Raw genomic sequence first — 25,551 nt, forward strand, 5'->3', positions numbered from 1 at the left:
TCCTCAGAAAATTGCAGAGAAACAATCGACTCAGCCGATGGAAGAATTAAAAAGGTAGACGACACACTTTCCATGCAAATTTCCACGTGTGCGCCGTGTGTGTGTGTGTGTCCGTTTCGACGATCGGTGTGACGGAACGTTTTCCGATAGTCAATTATCGGCCGCGATAAATTGCTTCGTCTATGCGGGCGACGAGAGTCTACTGCTGCAGTGGAACAATATTTCGAAGAAAAACAAACATCGCCGAATCATAATAGTAGTGCGTGTAATTCATTTTAGAGTAGCAGGGCCGAAAGATCGATGAAAATGTATATTAATATTTGCTCGGGAAATCCGATTCCGTAGAGAGAGGGGCGAGTTCTTTCACTTGATTATTCACTCGGGCGCGACGAGGGGTAGACGCACCCTAATTTTAGATGAAATAGTCAATTTTAGATGCTTATAACGCTGCGGTGTAGTTTATTGATTACAGGACTGAGGAGGACGTAAATCAAAGGCTCCGCACTGATGTATTGGAATGAGAGGAGACAGTGCGTGTGTGGCTGTTTTGAAAATGTTTATCGTTTATTTTGTCTGGGTATACAAAATTATTAAAAACATACATCTTCCAACTTACAATGTACATATGTTATTTACGTGAGTGAACGTTGTGTGTTATATCGCGTTAGTTGTATAAACAATTTAGTCGTTTCGAATAAGCGTTGAAAGACAACGGCTGTACATTTCTGTGAGCTTTGGACTAGAATTTCAAATGTGTATATGCGTATATCAAAACTTGAGCTTATTATATTAGTACGACAAAATATGTATAAATGTATATTAGTAATATAAAAATATTCAAATTTTAGTTCCGTCTTAAATTCCTATACATACGTGTATCAAATGTTGCTCTACAGTAAAGTTGAAAATACAAACGATTTATGCACTACGATCGTGTGTGTCATCCGAGTTAGAAGAGTATAATGAAATATACAAAACAGTAGTGTAACAGTATATAATATTCTAAAGTTAATCTAAATAAAATTACTAAACATTCCGGCACATATCACACTCCCGACGCGAGAATGAAGAGAAGAAGAAGAAAAAAACCTCGTAATTTCGTTACAATCCCGATCGTCCATAGTCTCCTCCGCACTACGGTAAAACACGAAAAATTCGCCGTGGACAATCAGCGCACTTGGATTTCAATTTCCTCCCCCCAACGACGGACATCGGAAGGAAGAGAGAAAAAAAGGGAAAAAAGCTCAGCATCATCCCGCGGACAGACAACGAGGCGAGATAAGGAAGTGGAGTGAGAGAATAAGAAAAGCGAGAGGGAGAGACAATCGGTGAAGTGTAGGGGGGTCATCAGTCGTCCTTGTCGTTCTTGCAGATCTCGTCGGGAATGACGTAGCCGAGGCCCTTCATCTCCTTGACGACACGTGGATCCTTGCCGAGGGACTCGATCCACCTGTAGTAGGGTAACTCCTCGCGCGTGCCGCCGTACTTCTTGGGCAGGTACTCGGGGGGCACGTGCCTGTGGAGGCTCTCCATGTCCGAGCCATGGAAGAAGATCTTGGCGTTCATCTTGGAGTCGATAAGCGGCTTGAACACCGCGAACATCGTGTCGAAGATCCAGGACTGGTGCAGGATGTGGATCGCGTGGGTCGTCATCGGGAAGGCTGCCACCATCAGGGATAACACCATGCTGGCGACCTGTTGACACGTTCGTAATAGCGTATTAGTGTAAGATCAAACTTTGAAAATATTTTATCCAAATTTGATCTTCGCTTACCTGGGGAGTTATCGTCCAAGCATGAGTCATGGTGATGCCCTCGAGGTCGAAGATGACGATGCCTCCGAGTATCTGAGCCCGAGGTTCTAGGAGGCCCAGCTCGAGTATGATGACCGTCGCCTTGAAGATCTCCTCAACGGAGTACTTGCGAGGATCCCAATTGCCCATCCGATAGATCATCATGCGACGACCGCAAGGTGTTCGGTAAGCCGGCACGGTCATTATATCGTCGTCGCCGATGTGCCTCATCTCTACCGGGTTGACGTCCTGGTGAATCTCCGGGTGCTCCTCTTTGAAGGTGTAGTAGCGGACGATCTGCAAATTGATTATTTTTTCACTCTCTCTCTCTTCTCAGGAATAACCCCTGTACGTCTTGCTTTCTTTATTCAAGGGGAGCCGCGAACGAGTGAAAAATTCAGCGAATGTAGATACAGGCCCGAGAATTTTCAAGAGGACAGGCTTGATATCCTGCGTGAAAAAAAGCCTCGTGAATTTTTCAACCGCGACGCTTTTCTAACCCTCCAACATAAAACATCTCGCGTGTAGCGTTTCGCCGTTTCAAAATAATTGAAACCCTTCTCCCTTCATTCTTAATTATTTACTAACAAAAGCTCGTATTTTTTCATTGTTAAACGCACTTCAACCACAATATTCTGCGAAAAAAAAACTAATTACGTCGTCGAGAATCCATCCAACGTAGCCCATTTTACGCGGTCACCGAGACATAAATCTCTCGGCGAAATCAGATCGAACGGGAGAGAGCACACGGGCATACGCTTCACTTCACCCGCAGTCCATATACCGAAAGCTCGGCTTTAAGAAGAGATATCTCCATTCCTCGTCGGTGCTCGGCTGCTTCGAAATATCCAAAATTACATCGAGCGAGTAACGAAGCCGTATCATCGTAAAGCAAAGCAAGGGGCACAACAGCCGAAATTGATCTATAAAAAATAGCGGTGTCGAGTAGACTCGCAAATAAATGCAAGCTTCATCGCAAACGCAAACGCTTGTGGACTCGCTATACACACAGACAGGCTCTGCTACGGGTATAGTCTGGAAGTAGGTTGCAGCCCTTTAGTTCGCGTATATACGTCTCTATCCCCCGGCTCTTTCTCTCCTCGAATAAATTATCGGATCAGCCGATCGTTTCACGCTGTAGCATCAGCTCTTCCCGAATATAAGGCGAGAGAGACTAAGCAACGAGAGTATATTATTTCTACGATTTATCAATGCGTGTATGACTTTTATCGAGTTTGAGAGATTTTACAAAATTTCATCAGAGACGACGTTTAATTAATCGAAAAACTCGCCGCCTGTAGAGATGCATATTTAGCGACGACACATCCTTTAACCGCTAATTGCCTAATGGCCGCTGTCATAACGTGAGGCAACGCATCTGTCGCCGCTGTCTAATCGCGAACGCGTCCATATTCAAAATCTAATTTTACCTCCAGTCGCTTATACTATCAATCGTTTCTTCATCATCAGCGTCTTATTGTTAGAGCCTACTATAATGTATATGGAATGCACGTCGTTCGGCTGCTCATTAATTCGCGATCAGAGCCGCGATGTATTTCGAAATTCGGCCATCTCTCGTAAAGCAACTCGGGAAGGATGCTTCCATTAAACCGACGAGCATCACGCCACTGCTATCCTCGTACGCCTTACTCTCGTAACTCATCAGATAGTCCCTAAGCAATGAAGAGCTTTCTCTTACAACGGCAAATTGCTTGAATTATTAATTTATGGAAAACCTGCTTAAGCCGACCTCCAATTTCGCGTCCGGCCTAATCCACCCTTGGAGCTACCCGACGTTATTTTTTATTTTCTTATGTATAACCATAATAAACCGTTACAGCTTTTTAGTAAATAATCAACACAGTAGCGGATCGAAAAGGGAAACGAATACAACGAGCCAATCAAATCCGCGCGCAACAGTCCACTTCCCGTGAAAATGGAAGGTAAAACGCGATGCACCGCAACGACTCTAATTAATTCCGGCGAGACCGCCCCGCACACACAGCAGTGATGTGGGAGGAATCATATTCGGGATCGATTCACGTTTATAATACCGCGAGCCGATCATTGCGTCCACTGTATGCAAATTTTAAAAGTGAGTAATGGCGAGTTTGACGAGTTTTTCGCGACGACGGGATTGGCCAATTTTTCATCGAGCATCGAGAGATTGATTGAATTTTTTTCGACACTTTTCCGCGAAACACGCGCATCCACCGTTAATCATTAATTTGTCATGTGTGCAGGGCTGAGAAGAGCACATCCAGTATGCCATTATCGGAGCTTCGGAATCAAGCTCGCGGATACATACTCACGCACGTACAATATATATAGGCAATTCTCGTCGCGGTTAGTCAGCCGACTCGCCGGTGCAGGAACGATCGGTGCTCACCTTGACACAATGCCGCAACGGCGGGATTTTTCTTCGGCGAGCGCACGCTTTGCTGCACGCGCGCTCGATGTGTAGATAGTTTTACAGGCGCGTGACTCTGATTTATGCGAGTGATCGGCGCGGATTTTATTATTTTTCTTCTGAGGAATCGACGATTTGCTGGTGGTACAGTGGCGTAGGAATGAGTGAATTTTATAAATATACTTACCAATCGATGGGCGCGATTGACATTGAAATTACGAGCACGAAGGAATCGCAAGAGGAAATCGTCGTCCATTCGGTGCGGCATGCACTCGCCTCGCTCTGTAATAAAACAATCAATTTCTGCTATTAATATCGAGCTTATTATCGAATTATTGAAATCGACTACGAGTTAATGTCAAGGCTTCGAATGCAACGACGAAAAAAATTACAGAACTTCGAAAATGAAGCAGAAAGCTCGACCATACGTCAGCCGCGCGGCATGATTCAATTGGCTGCTAAGAGGAGGAAAGGCACAATCAGTTGCTGTTAAACGAGTTAAGCTCAGATTGCGAAACGAGTGGTTTTCTAGGCTGGGACTCTCGAGTCTCTTTCTCGCGACGGGGAGCGAAATGTCAATGTCCTTGTCCGTCGCGAAAAAGGATCGCGCGAAACGAATAGCCGTCGTTCTTGTCCCCGAAAAGCGTCGGCTGCAGCAATTTTCCATTCGACTGCGACAAATAAGCGAAAAAGAACGTCCGGTTTGCCGTGGCTCTGATGTAGCGGAGAATCCCTGTCGGTGATCAGGATGCATTAAAAACGAGATTTTGTTGAATTTACGTGGCTTGTCTTTATTGATGACGGTACTTGGCCAGTGAATGAGGAAATTGATTTTTGTCCTTTTTTCTTTGGTAAGTCATGGATGACGAAGCTTTGTTTTTAAATTTTAATTTATTAGCCGAGAATCCAATGGTATGGTAAAACAACTTTTTAAATACTGTACATTATAGCATAACCGGCCCAACGAGCAAATCCAACAAGACAGTTTGGGTATAGGGATAACACATGTGTATGCACATTCTGAGCGCTGGAAACGATGAGGGGAATAGAAAGTGCCCGTGCGCCATCTATGAATGTTTGCTGAGACTTCAAGCATAGGGATACAAGGCCGGGCCAAAGCAGTTTTGCTTTCAATACGAAAATGTTTTATAATATTTTATGCTGGACATCGTATCATGTACATTTATCTCAATTTTACCAGCACGCAAGTTTATAGTAAGAGCGGCGACATACGGCAGTCTTGGCTGTGATGTGAGAAATAACAATAATAAGATGAAGAAAATAATTTTCTTATATTTAACCTTATTATAATTAGGTGGACCATCTATAATTTTTCCAAAAGAATAAATGCCACATTTCTACTTAACAAGATGCGAAACTTTATTTTAATCTTCATAGCTTATTAAGAAACTGATAGAGCATGCATGCTAAAAATAAAAAAAATAATATTCCGCAAAAATAATTTACAATATGCTAAGATTTCTATAACACAATTATATATTAGGCGATAGTCAATATAGCACATTTTATTTCAGCTGCTTACAGTCGAAGTACTTTTCTGGGTTGTGTGAATTTTAATGTTGGATGTTTACATTTAATTGGTTGAGCGGTAGCAGAGATAGTAGCATATGGGATTTTGGTTTGAGGGATGATTATCATGGGTTTAGATAGTATTCTGGTAGTGGATTGCTTGCTGGGTGGTGGAGGAAGAACCTGAGCAAGCTTTTGGTTTCGTCGACGAATGTGGCGGCGAACGCGCTGTCTCGAGGAAGACGTGGATTTGGAAATGGCCAGCCATTTTCGGGAGACTTGAGCAGCATTCAGCAGGGATTTGGTGTCCAGTTTAGAGAGGATGATTTGGGACAGTTCGACGGGTAGTTCGCGAATGAAGTCGACGCCTTGGTGGTGAACGCCCATGGCGATCATCAGTTGCCTGAAGGAGTCCATGTTGGCAGCTTTCTCGAAATGCTCGGCACTCTTCGAAAGCTAACTTTGGATTGACTGTGAGGTGGAAATTGCGACATTATATACCTGTTGTAAGGTGGTCGGGATGTCGCTTACAAGAAAGGATGTCGTATACAAGGGAGGGGTGTCACAAAGAAGACTCAGCAATATATCAAGGTAAACTTTTCAAAATCAATGGAGATGTATGAATTTTTTTTATGTTTTTCAGAATAGCCTGAAGGAACACATAGTAGCTGTGTGGATTTTAGTTGAAACATCTATGCGTAGAAAAGTGTCATCTATGAGCTCCTCTACTTAACGTTGAATAATCAACGTTTTTCTCTCGAAAACTGCAAGGAAAACGTGTTAAAATAACTTCCTTCACACAGAACACACAGAGAGAGTCTCTGCCAACTGCGAATAACATTTCCAGTCGAGCGGAAATAATTCTCTCGCGTTACGAGTCTGAATCCCTGTCAGTCACAGCTTGGGCTATCACTCACAGCATCATGAATTTTACGATACGACCATTTGCACCGGCTCATGAATTGATGGAGTAATAAATAACAGCTTCCCGCCGCATACGTACATACACAAAGTTGCTCGTGTTTAATCAATCCTTATATAATTCCCGATGCGCCGGGTATAAGAAGAAATTTTTCTTATAAATAGCCCTGGCAAATTAACGATCCAGTCGGCGCACGTGGAATTTTCAATCAACGAATAGTGAAGTCCAGCCTTTACTTCGCTCGTGTACATACGTATAGCCATGCGCTATGTCAAGGCTGAATCAGGTTTTTTATTCAGGCTAATCATCTCCTTCATTGTCATAACAAAACGAGCGGATGGAGTAAAGTATACGAGGCTTCGCTCGAAAATTACGAGTTTTAATCACGTCCCGCGTGACTGTGTTTGTGTGTATAATGAGTCACGCCGGCACTTCTCCTGCACATAATGGAACAAGACTCTAATTGAATCTCACAGCATTTTCTCGATACGATACTATCATCTTCCAAACAACAGTCCACCTTACGCCTTTTTAATTACACATACAGACGTGATACAAGCATAACAAAAAAAAAAGAAAGAAACGTCTAATTAAGAACGACACGTGTGCATAAACAAACAAAAAACATGAGGTGAGAAATTACCGTATATCATTTCGCGCAGCTCGTGGATGGTCTGGCACTTGACCTCGTCAGTCTCGCCGAGCTCGCGCCTGGCGTACTCGAGGGCTTCGTCGGGGATGAAGTCGAGGTCTAGGGCCAGCTCCTCGTCGTCGGGCTGGGCCGACAACAGCTCCTTGGGCTCAGGCATGTCGTCGACTTGGGCGGCGCCGACGTCCTCGCAGCAGCCGCTGTCGGCGCGTTCCCGGGACTTATTGCTGTCGCTGTTGCTGGTTGTTGTTACTACTGCTGCTGCTGATGATGAGCTGGCTAACCGATCACCGGCTGAGCCTGGCGCATCCTTACCCTCGAGGGACTTCTCCTGCTGGAAAAGATGATTTTGGATTGAGAATTGATTGTACAATAATAATGTGGAACTATTTTGGGAATCGATGATTCGATTGTTACTGGTGCAAATAAACGACCGTTCGGTTTGCAAAAATATTTACTATTGCATAATCGTGTAATTCTACTCTCGTATTTTATTAAAAAAAAAAAATTATTTTCTGAAAACTTGTTTGGTCCAACGTGTTAATTATACGAGAAGCTCTAAATTATGCTAATTCGCAGTACTCAATCCTGTTAAAGTTGACACTCCGCGGAGGAGCAGACAGTCTCCATTATCATAATTAAAATTCAGTTCAAGTTTCAAGTTCACCAGTCACCTTTTCAGCGGAGAACACATTTTCGAGATATGTGATTCAAGGATTACGGGAAATGCCTTGAAGTGGTATGTATATATTTGCTTTGGTATACAGAATACGCCGAATTCGCAGCGAGAGATGTATACATCCTTATAAGTGTATATAATTATCGTATTTTTATGCCTAACTAAAAGGAGTTCTGGTACATATGCACTGAGCTCGTCAATTTTGATGAAGAAAACGTAGTAAATTGTCGATGCGCCACCTATGGAGGAAGGGCCGAACCAAGACAGCTTTGTTCTACGACCGATTGATTACAATATATTTTAATCTCGACTATATAATTACGTTTCAATATTCACTACCTCACTTCAAACATTTCTCTATCAAACCTCATTATAATTCGCAGTTTGCATCATTGCAGCGCGATACTAATGAATATACAGCTTCTATTAACCCGTATACGCAATATCTATACGTCCATAGGCATGAACAAAAAAAAAACTATGCCTTTTTTACGCTCGCGCGCGGGTTAAAAGTAAAAGTCACCTTAATTATTCTATACGCGCTATTATGACGAGCGAAATCGCTTTTTTCTTTAAACTTTATAATATTTTTTAAATAATCGAAAAAGAGTTATTCAATGCATGTATTATACCCAGTAGTTGATCTCGACCGCTCCGTGAAAAACTCCATTCTCGAGCTTGGACATGGGTTATAGGATATTGCGTTAGGACATTCGCATTCACGCCGGTATAATTTCTTCACTTTCACGCAACTCTTTTTCTGTTACAAAATTAATACAGTTTTTCCTTCTCTCTCGTTCTTTGTCGCGGCTCTTTACATGCTCTTTTCACCAGCTGTAGGCACAGGTATTTTTATGTATTATTCTAATTGCTCAGCTTGAAATTCTCTTTCCCTATATTTTCTCAAACGTTTGTTGCAGATTATAGTGCGTGGCAACTATCATTTTTTTTATAAACAACCAAAGCTGGTGATTCTCCTGAAGCCAACGACACCACACCTGCAAAAAAGGCCCAAGAATTCCTTCGAGCAACAGCTCACTACTAATAGAAAAAGAACCTCAAGCGCAGCGTAAATCCAATAAACCAGAAAACGATCGACTCTATAAACACACGCAAAAAGGCACAGAGTTTCACTCTCTAACAAAGTCCCCGTTATATTGTTCCTCCCAAGGAAGCAGAAAGGATTAATAAACACATATAGATATCGAATTGCACGTATACAGCACACGCGAGCAAATGCAGCGAGCCGGGAGTCGGTGATGCAACTGACTGCTACGAAATATCTTTCGTGCCTAGAGCTGCTGCTGCTGCTGCAGCTGCCTCTTACTGCTAAAGGCCGACGAAGTAAGAAAGAGAGAGAGAGAGAGAGAGAGAGAGAGAGAGAGAGAGAGAGAGAGAGAGAGAGAGAGAGAGAGAGAGAGAGAGAGAGAGGACTGCGAGGCCGCGAATGCAGCGGCGTAAGTCGAGGCTAGTTAGTTAGGAGGATTAAAGGAGCTTCGACACCGAGAGCCGAGCAGGAAATATAACGAAAATTTTTTTCAGGTAGCTATAAATGCTTGATTATGCGTCGTTTTGTTACGCGAATAGAATCTCTTTTTTGTGTGTGTGTGTAGATTGGCAGGTGGAAAATAAACACGGGTACGCGGCTCATCTCGAATTCAATAATCGATCGGGAGTGAAAAAAAAGATTCGACCCATTTTCAGCGTTTCGTCACTCGATTATTATTATTGTGCAACAACGAAAAAAAAAGAATTCGCGATGATCGTAAAAGCAGCTTAAGAGTGTAGTGTAAGACACTGCATCGGAAAAGGGACTTTCCCCGTGGAATATTAATAATTGCGAAATAATAAATGATGGCTGTAAATACGTGCACAGATTGTGTGTGCAGAGCTTGTCGCGCGTAATTATAACGAAATAGGAGACAGTCCGCGATTGAGCAACGCCGATAAAGGCGCATCATCCACATTCGTGTAATCGCATGTAATTAAGGTGTATTGCCGTTGTCATCGTCGTCGGGGGAGAAAAAATGTGAAATTTATTATTGCCATATAAGAGGATGCTTCTTTTTCGTCATATGCATATAATTCCATTGTATTATCATTGCGGAAACGTCATTAAATATTCAGATGGGAGACTGCAACGAGCTACGAGAGAGAAAAAATGGAAAATCGAATGCGCTTAGTGTCGAACAAGGCTGTTTCGCAAATTCGCGGTTGCATCGCTGCAGCTGAAGTCGCCGACAGTGAAAGTGATTTTTTGATCTTGACACAGTCGTTCCGTCGCTTCCTATCAAACTCTTCCTATTGTATCGAGAAATCGTCGAAGGAGAGAAATAAAAAGGACGATTCGTTCACGGTATGATTGGAGATCTGTGCAGTGACGGATGTGCGGCGACGAGTCGCGTATTATAATTGCGAAAGGTGGTCAGGGTCGGGCTGCGGTACAGGCGGCAGCTATTGCATTGCGCGACGCGCTTATCCACTGGCCGCAAGCCCTTTGAGCTGCTCGAATTTTCGAAATATTGCGATTTTTAAATGCTTATATTTTAAATGAATTTTATTGGATTACTGTTCGTTGATTTTATTACGAAGATGTGTGCTCTATAGGTGCGGTCTCGTTTGTAAATGAAATGATTTGTTGTACCATGAGCTGAGAATTTTAATCGAAAATGTTTATAGACGTATAGTCGAAAAAATCAATTTAAACGAATTTTAAATTCAAACGATTGACCTAAATAACCGCGTTGATTAAATGTTATCTATGCTTTAGTTTTTTATAGATTGAACTGTACTAATTATTATTTATTTCAATCGATGCATTATCATCTACTGAAACAGAAGCTCTCCGAAAACTACAAAACCCTCAAATAAACCACGATAATCTACCGATCCTTATCGATCCACCGCTTCTTTCCGATACCAGTAATTTTCTCGACTACAGGTCGTGCAGCTGCAGTACCCACAATAAAACTTCAACCAACTGCACTCACCGGCGATCCCGCGAACGTCGAAATGTAAGCCAGCATTTTTCTTCTCTAATTCTCTCCGCCAAACCACAGTGTTCTCCACAAATCCTCACCAAAAATTACACAGTCCAACCGCGAGGAACAACCTCTCCATACCAGTCCAAAACAGCGTCGAAATCCCAACACCCCCGCAATTGTATATAATAAGAGATAATAAGACGAGCCTCCGTACGCGTGCAGCACTGGAAAACAACTAAAACGCGACTGAGACTCGCCGCGGAGAATTTCCAGAGCTCCTGCTTCTCACGGATACGTACACACCTCCGCTCGCTGTGCGCCGTCTATACTCGTCGTTTTGTTTTTCCTTCGCCCTATACACGTCCTCTCTCTCTCTCTCTCTCTCTTGGAGAGCGCGAAAAGAGAGACTAACAACGAATTTTATCGCGGAGAACCGGTTGCTCTCCCGATACAGTAGTAGTGTAAGGTCTCGCTGGCCTTGGCAGCGAACTTGATGCGGAGCCGAAAACTGAAGAGTAGATACATGCGCGTAAACAGAGAGAGAGAGAGAGAGAGAGGGGGTGAGGGCTTCGAAAGCGAGAGGAAAATTCTGCGGAAGTCGCGCGATGCTTGTTGATCGAGACCTTCTTCGGAACGACGGCTTTATGATGGACAATGTAGCTGAAGTATAAGCGAGGATGGTTTGTTGCTTCAACGCCAGCGGTTCGATTTGTTGATTCGGAAGGTTTTTCAAGTGTCACGTGGAACTGGTTTCTGCACACTTTCGATTCCGAAGGTTACAGCGCCGATAATACCGCGCGCGCTCGTCTGCGCTTTCACGACGTTTTATTTTTGGCGCGACGGCGGTGCAGCATTCTTTTCTCGAGCCCCCGAATCTGTAAATTTATTATTTTTCAGCGTAAATACGCAGCGAGGCGCCTCATGGCACCTGGGACGCGCCACACACGTGTCGATGGGACGATGCTGGAAAAGCTAGTTTTCAGTAGATCCAGGCAAGTACGGCAAGACGCCTCGCGAGTATATTTGCAATGTAAATAGACACTCGTATTTTTTAACAGGTTTTGGACGTGAGTAGATTGAAATAAATCGTCATTCTTCTCGTAAAGTAGTCATTTTTTATTTGTTTTTTAATTTAATCGAGGCGAAATGGAATTAACGCGAAATTACGCGCCATGATTTACTTAGAGGTGTACAAGCTTAGAAGAGCTGCTTAAATAAAAGCGACTCTTTCTCAAGTCTGCTGCTGGGATGGCTGTATATTTCATAACTAGATGGCGACACTATAAACTTATTATAACTGCTTTGCGCTCAGGCCGTTCACCTTACATAATGTCGCCGCCGGAGTTTGACTCGGGGAGAGTAGCACAACAAAGGAATCTTTGCTCTGCGGAGAATCTCATTTGTTTTGTGAGGATTTTTTAATAGGCCGTGAGAGAAATAGATGAAAATGAAATTTATTGAACATTTCCTCATATATTGCTGATGTGTAATAGGAAAGCGTGAAAAAGTTGGAAATTCGAAAAGGTCACGATTGAAATCGCTGTGATTTACTTAATTAATTTACTTATATTTTATGAAACAGATTGGGTGCCTGGATTATGAGCATGAGCGGTCCAAGCAGTAGGCCCCACAAGGCAGTTTTGATATAGGGGACATATCGCTGTATATATGCACTGCGTTAGCAGATACTGTTGAGGTTAATGAAAATAAGCCTATGTGCCACCTATCTTCACTAGTCGGAAAGTAGAGAACCGAAAAGTTCTAGCCGCGAGGGAATGGGCTATATAGTCCAAAATTGTTTTGTATAATTGAAAAAACCATACTATAATACCTATTGTAAGAAAATTGTAAGTTCAGCGTTAAGACTAGCAATAATTGATCGAGTGAATTCCGGCTCGTACATTTATTTTTAGTCCAAACGTCCAAACTCGAAGTAAACTCATTCACCCAAAAAAAATGTCCTCTTGGATCAAGAGGAAATAATCTTAATTTAGGACCCAAAATTAAAATCATTTTGAAGTAAAGGGATTCCACTTGATTCAAATGGATTCCTTTTGATTCAATAGGAATCCTTTTGCATCAACATTTTTTTTTTAGAAAAATTTTGAGGCAAAAGGATTCTCATTAATTAATCCAGAGAGGATATTTTTGGGTGTTCCATAATACATCCTACACAGCAAAATCTAAAACATACATCTATTACGCTTAAGCAAATACCGTCTTCGTAAAGATGATTGGTACACGGTTTTCCTCGTTTACTATATATATAGATGCATATCCATTACGGCACATAAATTCCGAAAGGGACCTAACTAACCATCTGCGCAAAGATCGATACGATTTGCCTCATTCGCTAAATACTTCGGTATACATGACGCTTAAATTCCTAACGCCGAAGAAGCTTCAACAAAAGCGCGATTTCGTACAATCCCATTGTTTAATTGTTATTGTTATTCACGTCATATTATGTTTAATCCCGATTCGCAAACCGTATACACTATAATATCAGCGTCAAAACTGGAACAGCCAAAATCAGCGAACCGTTACAGTTGCGCTTTTGTATGCTAATACGTCTCCGCTGAGAGATAAAGCCATTAAGCAGCCGAGAAGCAACGTTTTTACGGCGATCTTTAGAACGGGACTCTCCCGTACATGAGCTGTTCCGCTCGACGTTTTACGTCCGCTAAATTGTTTGCTACCATAATAAGACCCGATGAAATTTTAGAAACGCTTGGAAACTCGCTGAAGTTTTGACTTCTATACAATATACTCGTTATGAGAATACGATCGGCCAGGATTAATTTATTGAGGAAATAATTGACTGGAACTCGGAATTAATGCAACTTCATTTTTACATCGACTTATTAAAACCCGAACTGGACAAACCGGGTATTCAGGTATACACGTATACGCGTCACCTTTGCAGTCTAGTTCATCCTTTTGTACAATCGGCTAAAAACTCGCTCTTCGATTTTCCAACGCAAACACGGAAAATTTCCCTAAAATTCACATTGACTCTATACTCCCACGAAACGTCTCACTTTCCTTTCCCTAGTTTTCCCAACGACAACAATGCATCAACTCAACGCACTCACCTCCTGCGAGACAATGGCCCAGAGTTAGCAGAGAGCAGCTTTCCTCCTCGCGAAGAAGAAAAAGAACACACAACGCGTTATTATAAAATGTCTTCAGAGCAGAGAGAGAAAGAGCGAGAGGTTCCCGATGCTGACGGTCGAGCTAGCGCGGAAACACTGGCACTGCACGCGGCGAAACGCCGTTGCTACTCTTCTCTCTGCATTCGTAATCCGCGCCACACTGCTGGGAAAGTTGCTGCAGCTGCGGCGTACAATCACCTCTCCAGAGCCGGCCCTCCTACATCCGCGGCCGGCTTTTTTTCCGCGCGCGAGTCTGCACAGTGCTGTATACGCTGTGACGGCGTTACCGCATCGCTGCAGGGACAGCAGCGCTTGAGAAATTCTCTCCTTCCCTTTCGACGCTTCTCGAGAGATGTTTCGACAACGAGAGTAGGGGACAATACTTTACGGCGTTTGGATTGAAAATAAAATTTTATCGTTTGTGCTACGCATGGCTGAGCTACTTCTTATTCGCGAAATAATGGTGTGATCGATCGTGTATCGCGAGAAGCTATCAACGGCCGCGTCGATCCATTAGTCCCGATGACGATTTACTGCCTAAACTTAAACAATCGGTTTCTCGGAAGAGATCGATATGAAGCAGGCTTATGCAAGCCGGTTGTCTCGTAATTTTTCAAATGTCGTTTCACTCGTACTACATCATCTTGTGAATAAACTCCGAGTACAGGTTAATCAACGCGTTGTTTACGCCAATACCGATTGAAGTGACGAAACGATTTTCGGCGCAAGAAACCGTTACATATGCGCGAGAGCAAAACCACATCTTCCTGCGTCGATTCGAACTCGAACGAGAGTAAGAGTGAAATCGCGATCGACGCAAGTCTACTATAGTCAGCCCATTACCTTAGGCCAGCGTCGTCAGCCAGTAGTTGGGCCGATGAAAATCAAAGATTGCCTGTAAAATTGTCCCCGGGAACACCGAGAAATTTACTTCCTACTTCGCCGTTACCTCGCGTTTTCTTCTGATGTCTGCATAGTTTCACGAGCTGTCAACTCTGTTCTTCAGCTTAGATAGGAAATGGCTAGTCGAGATGAATGTATAATAATATATAGTACTACATAGTAGAAAAATAAGAAATCTACATTTAAGTGTAATCATTTAACATAAATCATCAGTTTTTGATTTTTCAATTTCATTTATTTTTCACAGTTCATTACCCTAAATTTTTTTTAAAACATTATTATCATACACATGTTTTAAAAAAGTGTAATCCAAACTTCTGCTTCCACAAAGTTAAAATTGTTACAATAAAAAAGTTTTCCCCAGGTGAAAGCAAACGAAGATTCAGTACTCAAAAATCACAGAATCATTCCTCCTCCAGAAGCAAGGGAATGATCAAAGCATCCAGCGCGACGCATCTTTAAAATCCCCGTCAAACTCGAAAGTGCTAGACCGCATCGATCTCCCATGCACACACACATAACGCCGCGGGTGAAGCCAGTCTCCTTGTAATAACATTCTCGTTTCGCGTTTGCGCAATAAACCGCTTGCCGATTTCCTTGATCCAGCATGTGTATGCGTACGTGTAACTTCCGTGATCGACTATATACATACCTACACTCTCGGGACCACGTCGGTTCTTTGTGTTCTCCGATTATGATGACGATCCGACGACCAAAAGTCTCTCTTTGTGTCTACACCATAGTGTTGGTACGACTGCGGGACGAAAGTTCACGCGTTACTTAATGCTCGTTTTCCGCGCGCAAGCGCAAGCGGGGTTAATGTAACTTATATAACACATCTGTACGAGAGCTCTCGTGATTATTTAATGGCTATCGTGATCGCACGCTGCCTGCCCATTTTATAAATAGCTGGTGCTGTTCTCCGCTCTTATAGGTAAAATCGATTCGACGCCGATTTCGTGGTGCGATCGATTTTACAACTTCCCGGGCTTTTCTTCTCCTTTTTTGTCACTATGGACGTCTATTGAGATTTATTAGACATTGCTGATTCATGTAACGCAATTTACGTCGCTCGTTCGAAAATTACCGTGTTTTAGATTATACACTGGTCTATTTCAGCGTGTCTCGTTTTATGAGTCACTCAAAATGTACCGACACAACTCAAAGACGCTCTGCATAATATGTTCGAAGGTATACTTATTCAAGGTTCTCCTTATTTTCGCCGATTCGCCGATTTTTCAATATCAGCGCACACAAGGCGGGACCGGTTATCCTTTGATTTTGTGGAGAGTGTGCGCGTTGCGTAATTCGAGCCATCTGACATTTCCTTCGAGTATTTTGCACTTATATTTATACTGAACGATCAAGGATCTTTTCGCTGCTCGATCGTCGTTACGTAAAATAAATGTCCTAGTGACCGGACATGAATAACGATTGGAAAGTTCCGGGGATCGATTTGCTCCCGATTAATTTCAAACTCTCGCGGTTTAACGTTTTTTTCCAAAAAACTGGTTTGTATAATGCACTTCGGGAATAAAAATTGCCGAGAATTTTATCGTAAGAAGAATATAATGGCGTGAAAAAATGTTTGATTAAAACTTCTACTTTATGTATAGAGGTATCTGTTTCGTAAACGTGCAAAAAAACGATAACTATGCAGAGTGCGATGCACTTCCTTCTTCAATTAATTGCGAATCTCTTTTCGCTTCGTTCTTGATATGAAAGTTTAACTTCGGCGCGTTATTCAATGTGATTTTGTACACTTATGTGGGTACGTGTGTTTGTGTGTGTATGGCGTCGAGGGAAAGTTACACCATCGTTTGGGCAACCCGATCAATTAATATTGTGCTGTAAAACAAAGTGGTATTTTATAATGATACCCATTATCCGAGTATACAGACGTTGAAATGCGAATTTCATAAATTATCATAGATCACGGCTATTACCGGATAAATTTTCCGATTATTAACAGGTTGAAACGGCGTTTCATCAAACTTTCATGCTGAGCTGTCATGCATCTGAGTTTACACGCTGTCCACGCGATATACGTTCTTGTACGTATCAATTTTGTCGTGGCCCTTAAACGTTTCATTTCGCAGCAGGCGCCACGTTCGTGGTGCGTTTATGTCATTCGATTGACTCGAATATGCGGAGTATTTTGATATTTCAGTTGTTTGAGGACGTTGACAGAAGTGATTTTTGATAGGAATAAACGACGTTTACTTGTTTTGGCTGTCGATGTGGATGGTCCATTACCTTGTATTCGAATCATCATAATAGTTAGTAATCATTAATAGAAAATATACATTTAGGACGAAGAAATTTAAGTGGATTCGACTTTATCCGAATATACAAGATTAGAAGGCAGTTATAGCATTAACTGGTCAAGCAGATGCCACCTATCTTTCTTGGTTAGAGACTTGGAAAGGTAGTTTTAAGCTGGACGAAACCAGGCCTGTCCAGAATAATGTAAATCGAAATTGATTCTATGTCAGAATTATGATAGTTTTCAATTATGTCTTAAAAGATAGATTTGAAAAGATTTAATATCATTTCACTGAGACAGTAACACTTGAAACAGTATCTCCTGGAAGACTTCTTCTCTCTACACATTGCGTATACACAGTTGTCTAACTCCAGGGGTTCAATCAAGGATGACTACTTACTATCATGACAACAAAAAACTGAATTTATTAGCACATATATAGCTTCCTACCAATTAATTCATAGTAGTCGAGAAAATATATTTCTCAAATATAGAAATTTAAAGATTCGCCAATAAATATTAATTTTCATGCTTCTGAAAGCAATTTACATGAACCATTTTTGAAAAACAATCCGTAGGAAAAAAGGTTCGTAATATAATAAAAAAATCTCTTTTATATTGACTAGATAACTCCAGAAATATTGTCATACATGCATACATAAATATTCAGCCTCTTCTAGTCAGAAGCAAAGCACAGTAAAAAGAAGAAGTGCAGCTTATATAGATCCGAGGAAAAGTAAGAATTTCATTGAGAGTGACCGGCAAAAAAGTTATGCTTTACTTTGTCCTGACATTGTACTTGAGGGAAAAATAATCCATGTGATAATCTCGAGATGTAAATAAACGCAAAGGTTGAACACGTTTTTTCTTTACAGGACCATGGCCTAAATGCTACGCATGACGCTACATTAATTAAAACACGTTTCACCTAATTCCCCGCACAAATGACAAGAATTATGGGAAGCAAAGTGAATCGTGAGGTGATATTCTCGTAAAAAGGTGAGTTTGTTAACTTTTTGCCCTACCTCGAAAAACTAGTTCCTTTATGACACGGAAATCGTAAAATTCATTAACGGTTGCTGTACTTGATTTTAATTACCGATCTGTTATGCAGGTTTTGTTTGTAAATATAGCTACACTATCTAAATCCACGTTTGCTTGTTTTTAAAATATCCAGAATTTTTATATAAGTAAATAAACAGTATGATTCAACAGACAAAAACCTTTTGCAAAGCCGTAAAACCAACAACGGTGTATCCAACCATTACCAAACTCGTTGCGCAACGATCCGTGAACAATACCGACGTCAGATCTGTTTTTTTTTTCCGAAAAACAATCAAACGTCATAACGACCCTTTTTACGCCTTTCTGGCATATCATCACAAAAAAAACACTCACCGTTGAAAGCCACAAAGTTTCCATTCACCTTCTCTCTCTCACTCACGACGTTGTTATTATGCGCGAATCCATTGGATATATCCCTGATCATTAATCTCTCCTGTGCGTGTAAGAAGCCGAGTATGTGGAAAAATAAGAATAAGAGAGTAGTCCTCGCGTCATTGGTGGATGATTTTTGACAGCCGTATAATTTTCATCTCAAGGCTGCGACCAGCGTGGATTTTGATTTAGTGCCTGTATGAGCGCATACGTCGTAATGTCTCAGTATAGAGTTGTTGGGGACTTTGTTAGGAAAGTTTTGGTTGATGCCTTGGATCGATGATCGATTCGTGACACGCAAATCGTCAGCTTATAGGATAATGCAATAACGAGGAATATATTATAATGAATTCGATTTACATTAGCTGAAAACGTTCGAGAAGAATCTTCTTCAAAACAAACGATTCGCCAACACTCCTACGCGTGACTCGTTTTAATTAATGTCGCACGCTCAAGGAATCAGGAGTAGCGCTTCTGCAAATTTTTTCATCCCCTCGAGCAACAGATTAAAAAAGTTTCACCCGGACGAGAAGAGGAAAAAAAAGGGAAAATTCATTTCTCTCGTTTATTCGCGTAAGATTACTACTCGCTTTGTGAGTCTACTCTGGCTCTTTATTTTTGAGAGAGAGAGAGAGAGAGAGAGAGAGAGAGAGAGACAGAGAGAGAGAGAGAGACAGAGAGAGAGAGAGAGAGACAGAGAGAGAGAGAGAGAGAGAGAGAGAGAGAGACAGACAGAGAGAGAGAGAGAGAGTCGGAATAAAGCAGCCCTCTTTTTGCACACGATGTGCAGTCGCTCATGTGTGAGGCGGAAAATGAAAGCACGTGTGTTGGTAACGGTAATTAAATTATGGAATTTAAAAAACTATGAGGAAGAATTAATGTTTATTATATCACGCGATTGATGAAGTCGTTACGTAAATTAGCGCATTTTGGGTTTTGATTGGACGTGTGAATGTATAAGCCGAAACTTTCCTATATGAGTAGGAAGTTCCTTTCACTGCTAGGAGTTAATAATCGTAACAATATACATATTTAATTTATTATGTATACCGAGTTTATAGCCGTTTAATTTATCTGGAAGTTTCATATACAAGTTTGGTAATAAACCCAGTGATTGGTAGAGTTCTAAAGGATGCATGTAGAAAACAGTTTTCTTATTACACGGCTACATAAAATAAATAAGTATCTGTATGACAAAGTACAGAAAAATGCATTTTTTATGGGGGTCCCAGAATTTCAAAAATTTTTTTTAGATTTCGTTTTCCGCACCTCATCTGTGTTGTTTTGTAAGCCAAAGAAAAACATCGATTGAATATAAAAATTTCCCGAATCCGAAATGAAAAAAAAAACAAAAACGAATTTTGTTGATATCGATGACGTAAGTAGTTCCGGAAATATTACGATGTGCTTACATGGATACGTATCAGTACGTATTATACAGCTATTTATTGATGCATGTGCCCGATGTATGTACATATTATATACACCTGTCTTTCATTAGCAGAATCGAAGATATTCTAGATTAAGTAAAGTTTGAAATAAAACAAACAATATCCGACGTTTTTTTAGGTATGTATAAACTTGAATATTAAACAGACTATTAATTTTGTTGTAATACATTAAAAAATAAAAATAATATATCTTATGTGTAATAGAATACCAATAAAAAGACGCAACTCTATATTGGTCATTAATTTTTTTCAGATTATGATGTACATAATTCAAAAATATATATTTTGTTTACTTGACCAATACAGATTTGTGCTATCTCGCACACGAAACAGTTACAAATCTAATAACATCCGCCGAAAACCCTATCACAATGTATTTCCTTATCTATTTGAATTTTTGTTATGATAACTGCTCGATCTCTGAAGTATTAGTATAGTCTGTAAAATGTTGCAACAAACAAATAATGTCTAAAAAATAGTATATACATATATATACACTAGTTGGAACCAATGTGTAACATTTCAAAGCTAAGTTAAAATCTACTAACATCGTTCTGAGTAATTCAAATAATTAAGATTGATATCGTTCTTTTTAAGTAATAATATTATAATTTGTTATTAAAAATAAGGGAAGCAATGATACCTTTGCAGAGAAGTAAAATGTGGTAAATTACTTTTACTTCTTTTCATGGAAATATAATAAAAATGTATGGAAGTATTCACATAACAATAATAATACTCAAACATGTTCAAGAAGATCGATGAAATAATTAAAATTCTTTATCACTATGTTCATTAATTTTTTTCATTTTTTTTATTTTAAATCATTTCATATTTTTTCATTTACAGGTCATTTACAAATGGACCTATACTGGCAGCGTCTTTACTAATATTTCTACAATACGGTATGTATTAATTGAACAATTACAATAATGTATTTTATTCCTCACAAAATACACTATTTGTAAGACTCCTGTAATGTATCTATCTTTCTAATTGCAAGGGAATTTACGATTTCACAACTATTTCGTTTTCAGCTGAGAGTAAACCTACCAATGACAAGTGTAATGGTGTGTGTAATTCTTCTGGTTGCCGTAATGAAGGTTAATTAATAATTTCTTTACTAAGTTGTTAAATTTATATCGATATCATTGAACAAAACAAAAATATTTAATAAATTTACAGCGGAATTTCTTTTAAAAACCATAAACCCTCCAGCAAATCCCTGCGATAACTTTTCGAGTTCGCCTGCAGAAACTTTGTAAAAAATATTGAAATACCTGAAAATGCTGCTAATTAGAAACAAAAATAATCAATTTACTTAAGAAAAAAATTGCGCTAAGCGATTCAAAAACCGTTAAAAGACTGAAAATTCATTATCAAATTGCTTAGAGAAAGGTAAGTACTAGATTTAGTCAGAGACTAATTCGCATTGCAGATACCACTGAGGCTATGGGAACAAAACCAGTTCTTGATATACTGACAAATTTAGGAGGTTGGCCAGTTTTGCAAACTGATTGGATAGGTAATAAATATAGTTAGGAAGAAACTATTGCTAAAATTAGTTCATTAGGCTTAGAAAAAAAATGTCCAGTCATGTTATCTGTTCGCGATGACTCGGTCGATTCGTCAAAAAAAAAAAAACTTGATTGTGAGTAATAAATCTGAATATAGCTTTTTTTAAAAATAAAATACTATTCAATTATTATTCTTTTTATTAGATCAATATTGCCCAACTCACCGTAACAGATAGTTACTTTTTGGATGATGGTACTTTACTTCAAAGTGATGAAAGTTGGTTGACATTGCTGTACTGCTTGGTGGGAATAGGAATGTAGTACAAAAAGAAATGAAAGAATGTTTGGACTTGGAAAAGAAATTGTTTAAGTTACGCATACAGCTATAATATTTAATATTACAATTTTCAGAAAGCATGATGAAATAAAACAGTTAATAAGTATAAACTAATTTTGAAATATTCACAGATCAAGACGTCTCTTTTTGATTTACAAAAACTAAAACCAACAGATAGTAGGATGCCAGTAAAACAATTATCTCAAAAGTATCCTAGAATTGACTGGTTAAATATTATCAATTCAGTATTACATGCAAGCAATGTATCTATGAATCCTAACGATATTGTTGAATTGAACGATCCAAATTATGTATCTCAGTTAGAACGATTGCTTGAAACTAAATCGAAGAAGTCTCTCGCAAATTTTCAACTTTGGCAAGTTATCGCTAACCTGTTTGATTACATGCCACAAGCATTCGATGATAGAAATTTTTATTCGACAAGATCGCAGAAGGAATAGATAAAAGATCTAATAGAAATACTTGGTGCGTTAAAAAAGTACGGGAAACCTTGCCAGTTGCCGTAAGTTCCATGTTTGTTAGAAACTTTGACAAAAATGTAAAAAATGAGGTCTCTGAATTGGTAAGCGATCTCAAATCACAAACTATAACAACAATACAAAATGCAAGTAATTCAATCAATCAACTGTGCAAAGTGTACGATAGTATTATTCATTTAACAAATATATCACGCTACAGTTACCTTGGATGCATAAAACAACTAGAAAAGCAGCTTTGGAAAAGCTTGATGCAATGGACGCTTTAATTGCTTACTCAGACGATAGAAAAATTGACGAATATTATGCAGATCTAGAAATTCATCCTGGAAGCTTTATTGGGGATTACTTGACAATTAATAAATTCCTTCTAAAAGATCATTATGAACAGTTGAAGAAATCTACTGGAGACAATGATTGGACAAAAGAAGCAAATGTCGCAGTAATAAATGCTTATTATGCCTTTTCCAAAAACAATATAAGTAAGTGATAGATACACCAGTTTATATACGTTTATATGAGCATAATCCAACTGTTTTTCTTTTTACAGTTTTACCTGCTAGTATTCTACGGGGACACTTTTTCCAATCAGACCTACCGAAGTACGTAACTTACGGCTCAACGGGATACGTGATTGTTCATGAGATTATTCACGGATTCGATTCCGTAGGATCGAATTACGACGAAGGCGGCAATATTGTAGAATGGTGGGAAGAGAAAACTAAGAATAAGTTTAACGAAAATGCCCAATGTATGATTGAACAATACAACAACTACCCCGTCGAGCAAGTTGGAGAAAAGGTAACATTTGGCAAAGATTGTTTTTTAAAGTACAAATTTACAATGGATCTGTAAAAAACGAATAATTTTATACTTTTTCTATTGCAAAATAGGCGAGAGGAGATAAATGCATCACGGAAAATATCGCGGACAACGGCGGTATAAAATCTGCTTACTATGCTTACCAGCAATGGGTAAAAAACAGTAACGTAAAAGAACCCTGTCTGCCAAATCTCGACTACACTCCACAACAAATGTTTTGGATCAGTGCGGTAAACGTCTGGTGCACCAAAGTTAAAGACGACGTACTTCAAAGAATGGTTCAAAACGACGTTCACAGTCCCAATATAGCGCGTGTATCGATTACTTTTTCTAATATGAAAGAATTCGCCAGAGATTTTCAATGCAAAGTTGGATCCAAAATGAATCCAACGAATAGGTGTAGCGTATGGTAATAAGCAGAATAAAACGTATAGTATGATTAAGAAAAATTCAATATTATTATAATAATATGTAAATAAATAAATAAAGCACGAATAAAAAATAAGAAAGCAACGAGTTAGTTTTTTTACATGATTATTCTTGCAAGTTGGAAAAGTTAACAATTGTAACTGTATTTTATATGTTATATGTACGATTTTATAACCATTAAATGCACTACAAGAGAAATTCTATATGGAGATTTGGTGTTTATACCTTTAGCAGTTCGTTTTTTTTTGCATTTATTGCCATGATATTTGGCAGTGTCCTTTTAACATGAGGAAGCATAAAAACCGGTTTTCTTATTGGAAACATATGAAATAAAAAAATAATAAAATTTCGTGTGCAAAGCAAGTCTCTATTCAATCGAGTTTACTACATCGTTTAGCGAAATCTCGACAAGTGACTAATTTATTTTTATCTACGCTGGAAAAAAACTTGCGATTTTAAAATAACTCCATTATAGTGTGCTAAGAAAAACCGCAGACCACGAGAGATTTTTTTCCAAAAAACGACATTAACATTCAACCTCAGCAGTTTTGCATCAAGAGAACGACGTTGCCTGATGATGCAATTCCGTCGTCAGAGACGTTTTGAGAAAAGAGATACTTCGATCCGGATCGAAAAACCTGTCGTCCGTGGCCGGTTCTGTATAGGACATCAGGAATGCTCTACTCAAGATCAGCAACTGATTCCATTCAGTGATTTACCTTTCTCTTTTTTCTGCTTTCCGCTAAAGGGAGCTTTGTAATATTCAAATAATGCTTTATCTAATAAAAATACTAAGAATTATTATGAGCTATTGTTATGATTCGAATATTGTTACTACTACTTGATAACTGGGTAAAAAGTTATTTTATGTAATTCACACTTTGAATTATAATTAGAACAAGAATAATAAAAGATGTGTATACATATGCATAAGTCACTATCGCTGATCATGTCCTTTGCGTCCCAATAGTTTGCAAAGTTACGTAAAATTATTGGAACATTTTCAAACGTTGTATTCGTACTTGTGTACTATGGTCTTTATACACTTAATGTTGTATAATGTTTGAAAAACTATTTTTATTACTTCTCCTAGGCGAAATCAATACAAAAAGCAACTAATAACAGCAATAGTATGATAAACAACATTTTTTCAATTGTTTGAAGTGATACAACTGTCACAATCTGTTTTAATATATCAATCTGACATGTATTGAAGACACTTATTTAAAAAAAATAGGTCATCATTTTTGTATTCAGAGTATTACGATTACACTAATTATATTTCATTATAAAATAAAAATAATACTTTGACTCGTGTGACAGTAGAAGTCTGACAAAGAACTAAAAAAATCACCGGAATGTCTCTGGCATATTCTATTTCCTTAACTATGCTTTTTTATGTTGAAGTCTACTCGCGGAAGTATCAATAAAATATTGTAAACATATCGCAAGAAAAAAATGTCTGGAAAACAGTATATTGTCTAAGTACATATATGATTCTTAAAAGCCAATGAGCAACAGTACAAAATAAGCTTTAAACCTAAAAATATTGTTTTAAAGTAAGTTTTAGTATTTTTACTACGACATCGTACTTTTACGCAACGGAGCTTTTTCAGTGTAATAAAATGAGGTGAATTAAGATCATTCAATATGTCATAAATATTTATTTAGTAATGAGTTCTCATTACTTCTCGGTTCAATATAAATATCATATTAAAAAGTATGTTTATGTTTACACAGAGCATTGCGAGGATCTATACGAATAGCGTTC

The 25,551-nt window shown here is 39.2% G+C and overlaps 2 protein-coding genes across 13 annotated transcripts in view; one reads left to right on the plus strand and one right to left on the minus strand.

Annotated features, from left to right (window-relative positions):
• Positions 1–535: 535 nt before the first annotated feature.
• LOC100122632 (alpha-tocopherol transfer protein) overlaps positions 536–25,551 on the minus strand; it is a 40,274-nt gene continuing 15,258 nt past the window's right edge. For 2 of the 12 annotated variants that reach the window (XM_031930751.2, XM_032598899.1), the window contains exons 2-5: positions 7,298–7,637; positions 4,390–4,484; positions 1,775–2,089; positions 544–1,695 (exon numbers count right to left, since the gene is read on the minus strand). In XM_031930751.2, the coding sequence (XP_031786611.1) occupies positions 1,348–1,695; positions 1,775–2,089; positions 4,390–4,484; positions 7,298–7,637 (1,098 nt within the window). In that variant the 3' untranslated portion in view covers positions 544–1,347. Of the gene's footprint in view, positions 1,696–1,774; positions 2,090–4,389; positions 4,485–7,297; positions 7,638–8,614; positions 9,500–10,972; positions 11,215–14,061; positions 14,249–25,551 lie in introns of those variants that run through there. The other 10 variants (XM_008211869.4, XM_008211871.4, XM_032598896.1 and 7 more) reach the window with 10 other exon arrangements.
• Positions 22,107–23,784, plus strand: LOC100680301 (neprilysin-2). Its single transcript, XM_031930754.1, has 3 exons — positions 22,107–23,011; positions 23,080–23,330; positions 23,423–23,784. Exons 1-3 carry the CDS (start codon positions 22,741–22,743, stop codon positions 23,762–23,764), a joined length of 864 nt encoding a protein of 287 aa, XP_031786614.1. The 5' UTR covers positions 22,107–22,740; the 3' UTR covers positions 23,765–23,784.

The sequence above is a fragment of the Nasonia vitripennis genome, chromosome 4 (genome assembly GCF_009193385.2).
Source record: "Nasonia vitripennis strain AsymCx chromosome 4, Nvit_psr_1.1, whole genome shotgun sequence".
In the NCBI taxonomy this organism is placed as follows: Eukaryota; Metazoa; Arthropoda; class Insecta; order Hymenoptera; family Pteromalidae; genus Nasonia; species Nasonia vitripennis.

Bases quoted from the DNA above. Each gene is read 5' to 3' on its own strand.
- LOC100680301 (XM_031930754.1), top strand. From the start codon at position 22,741: ATGCATAAAACAACTAGAAAAGCAGCTTTGGAAAAGCTTGATGCAATG. The intron at 23,012-23,079 runs GTAAGTGATAGA...TTCTTTTTACAG, and splicing joins CTTTTCCAAAAACAATATAA to TTTTACCTGCTAGTATTCTA. The intron at 23,331-23,422 runs GTAACATTTGGC...ATTGCAAAATAG, and splicing joins TCGAGCAAGTTGGAGAAAAG to GCGAGAGGAGATAAATGCAT.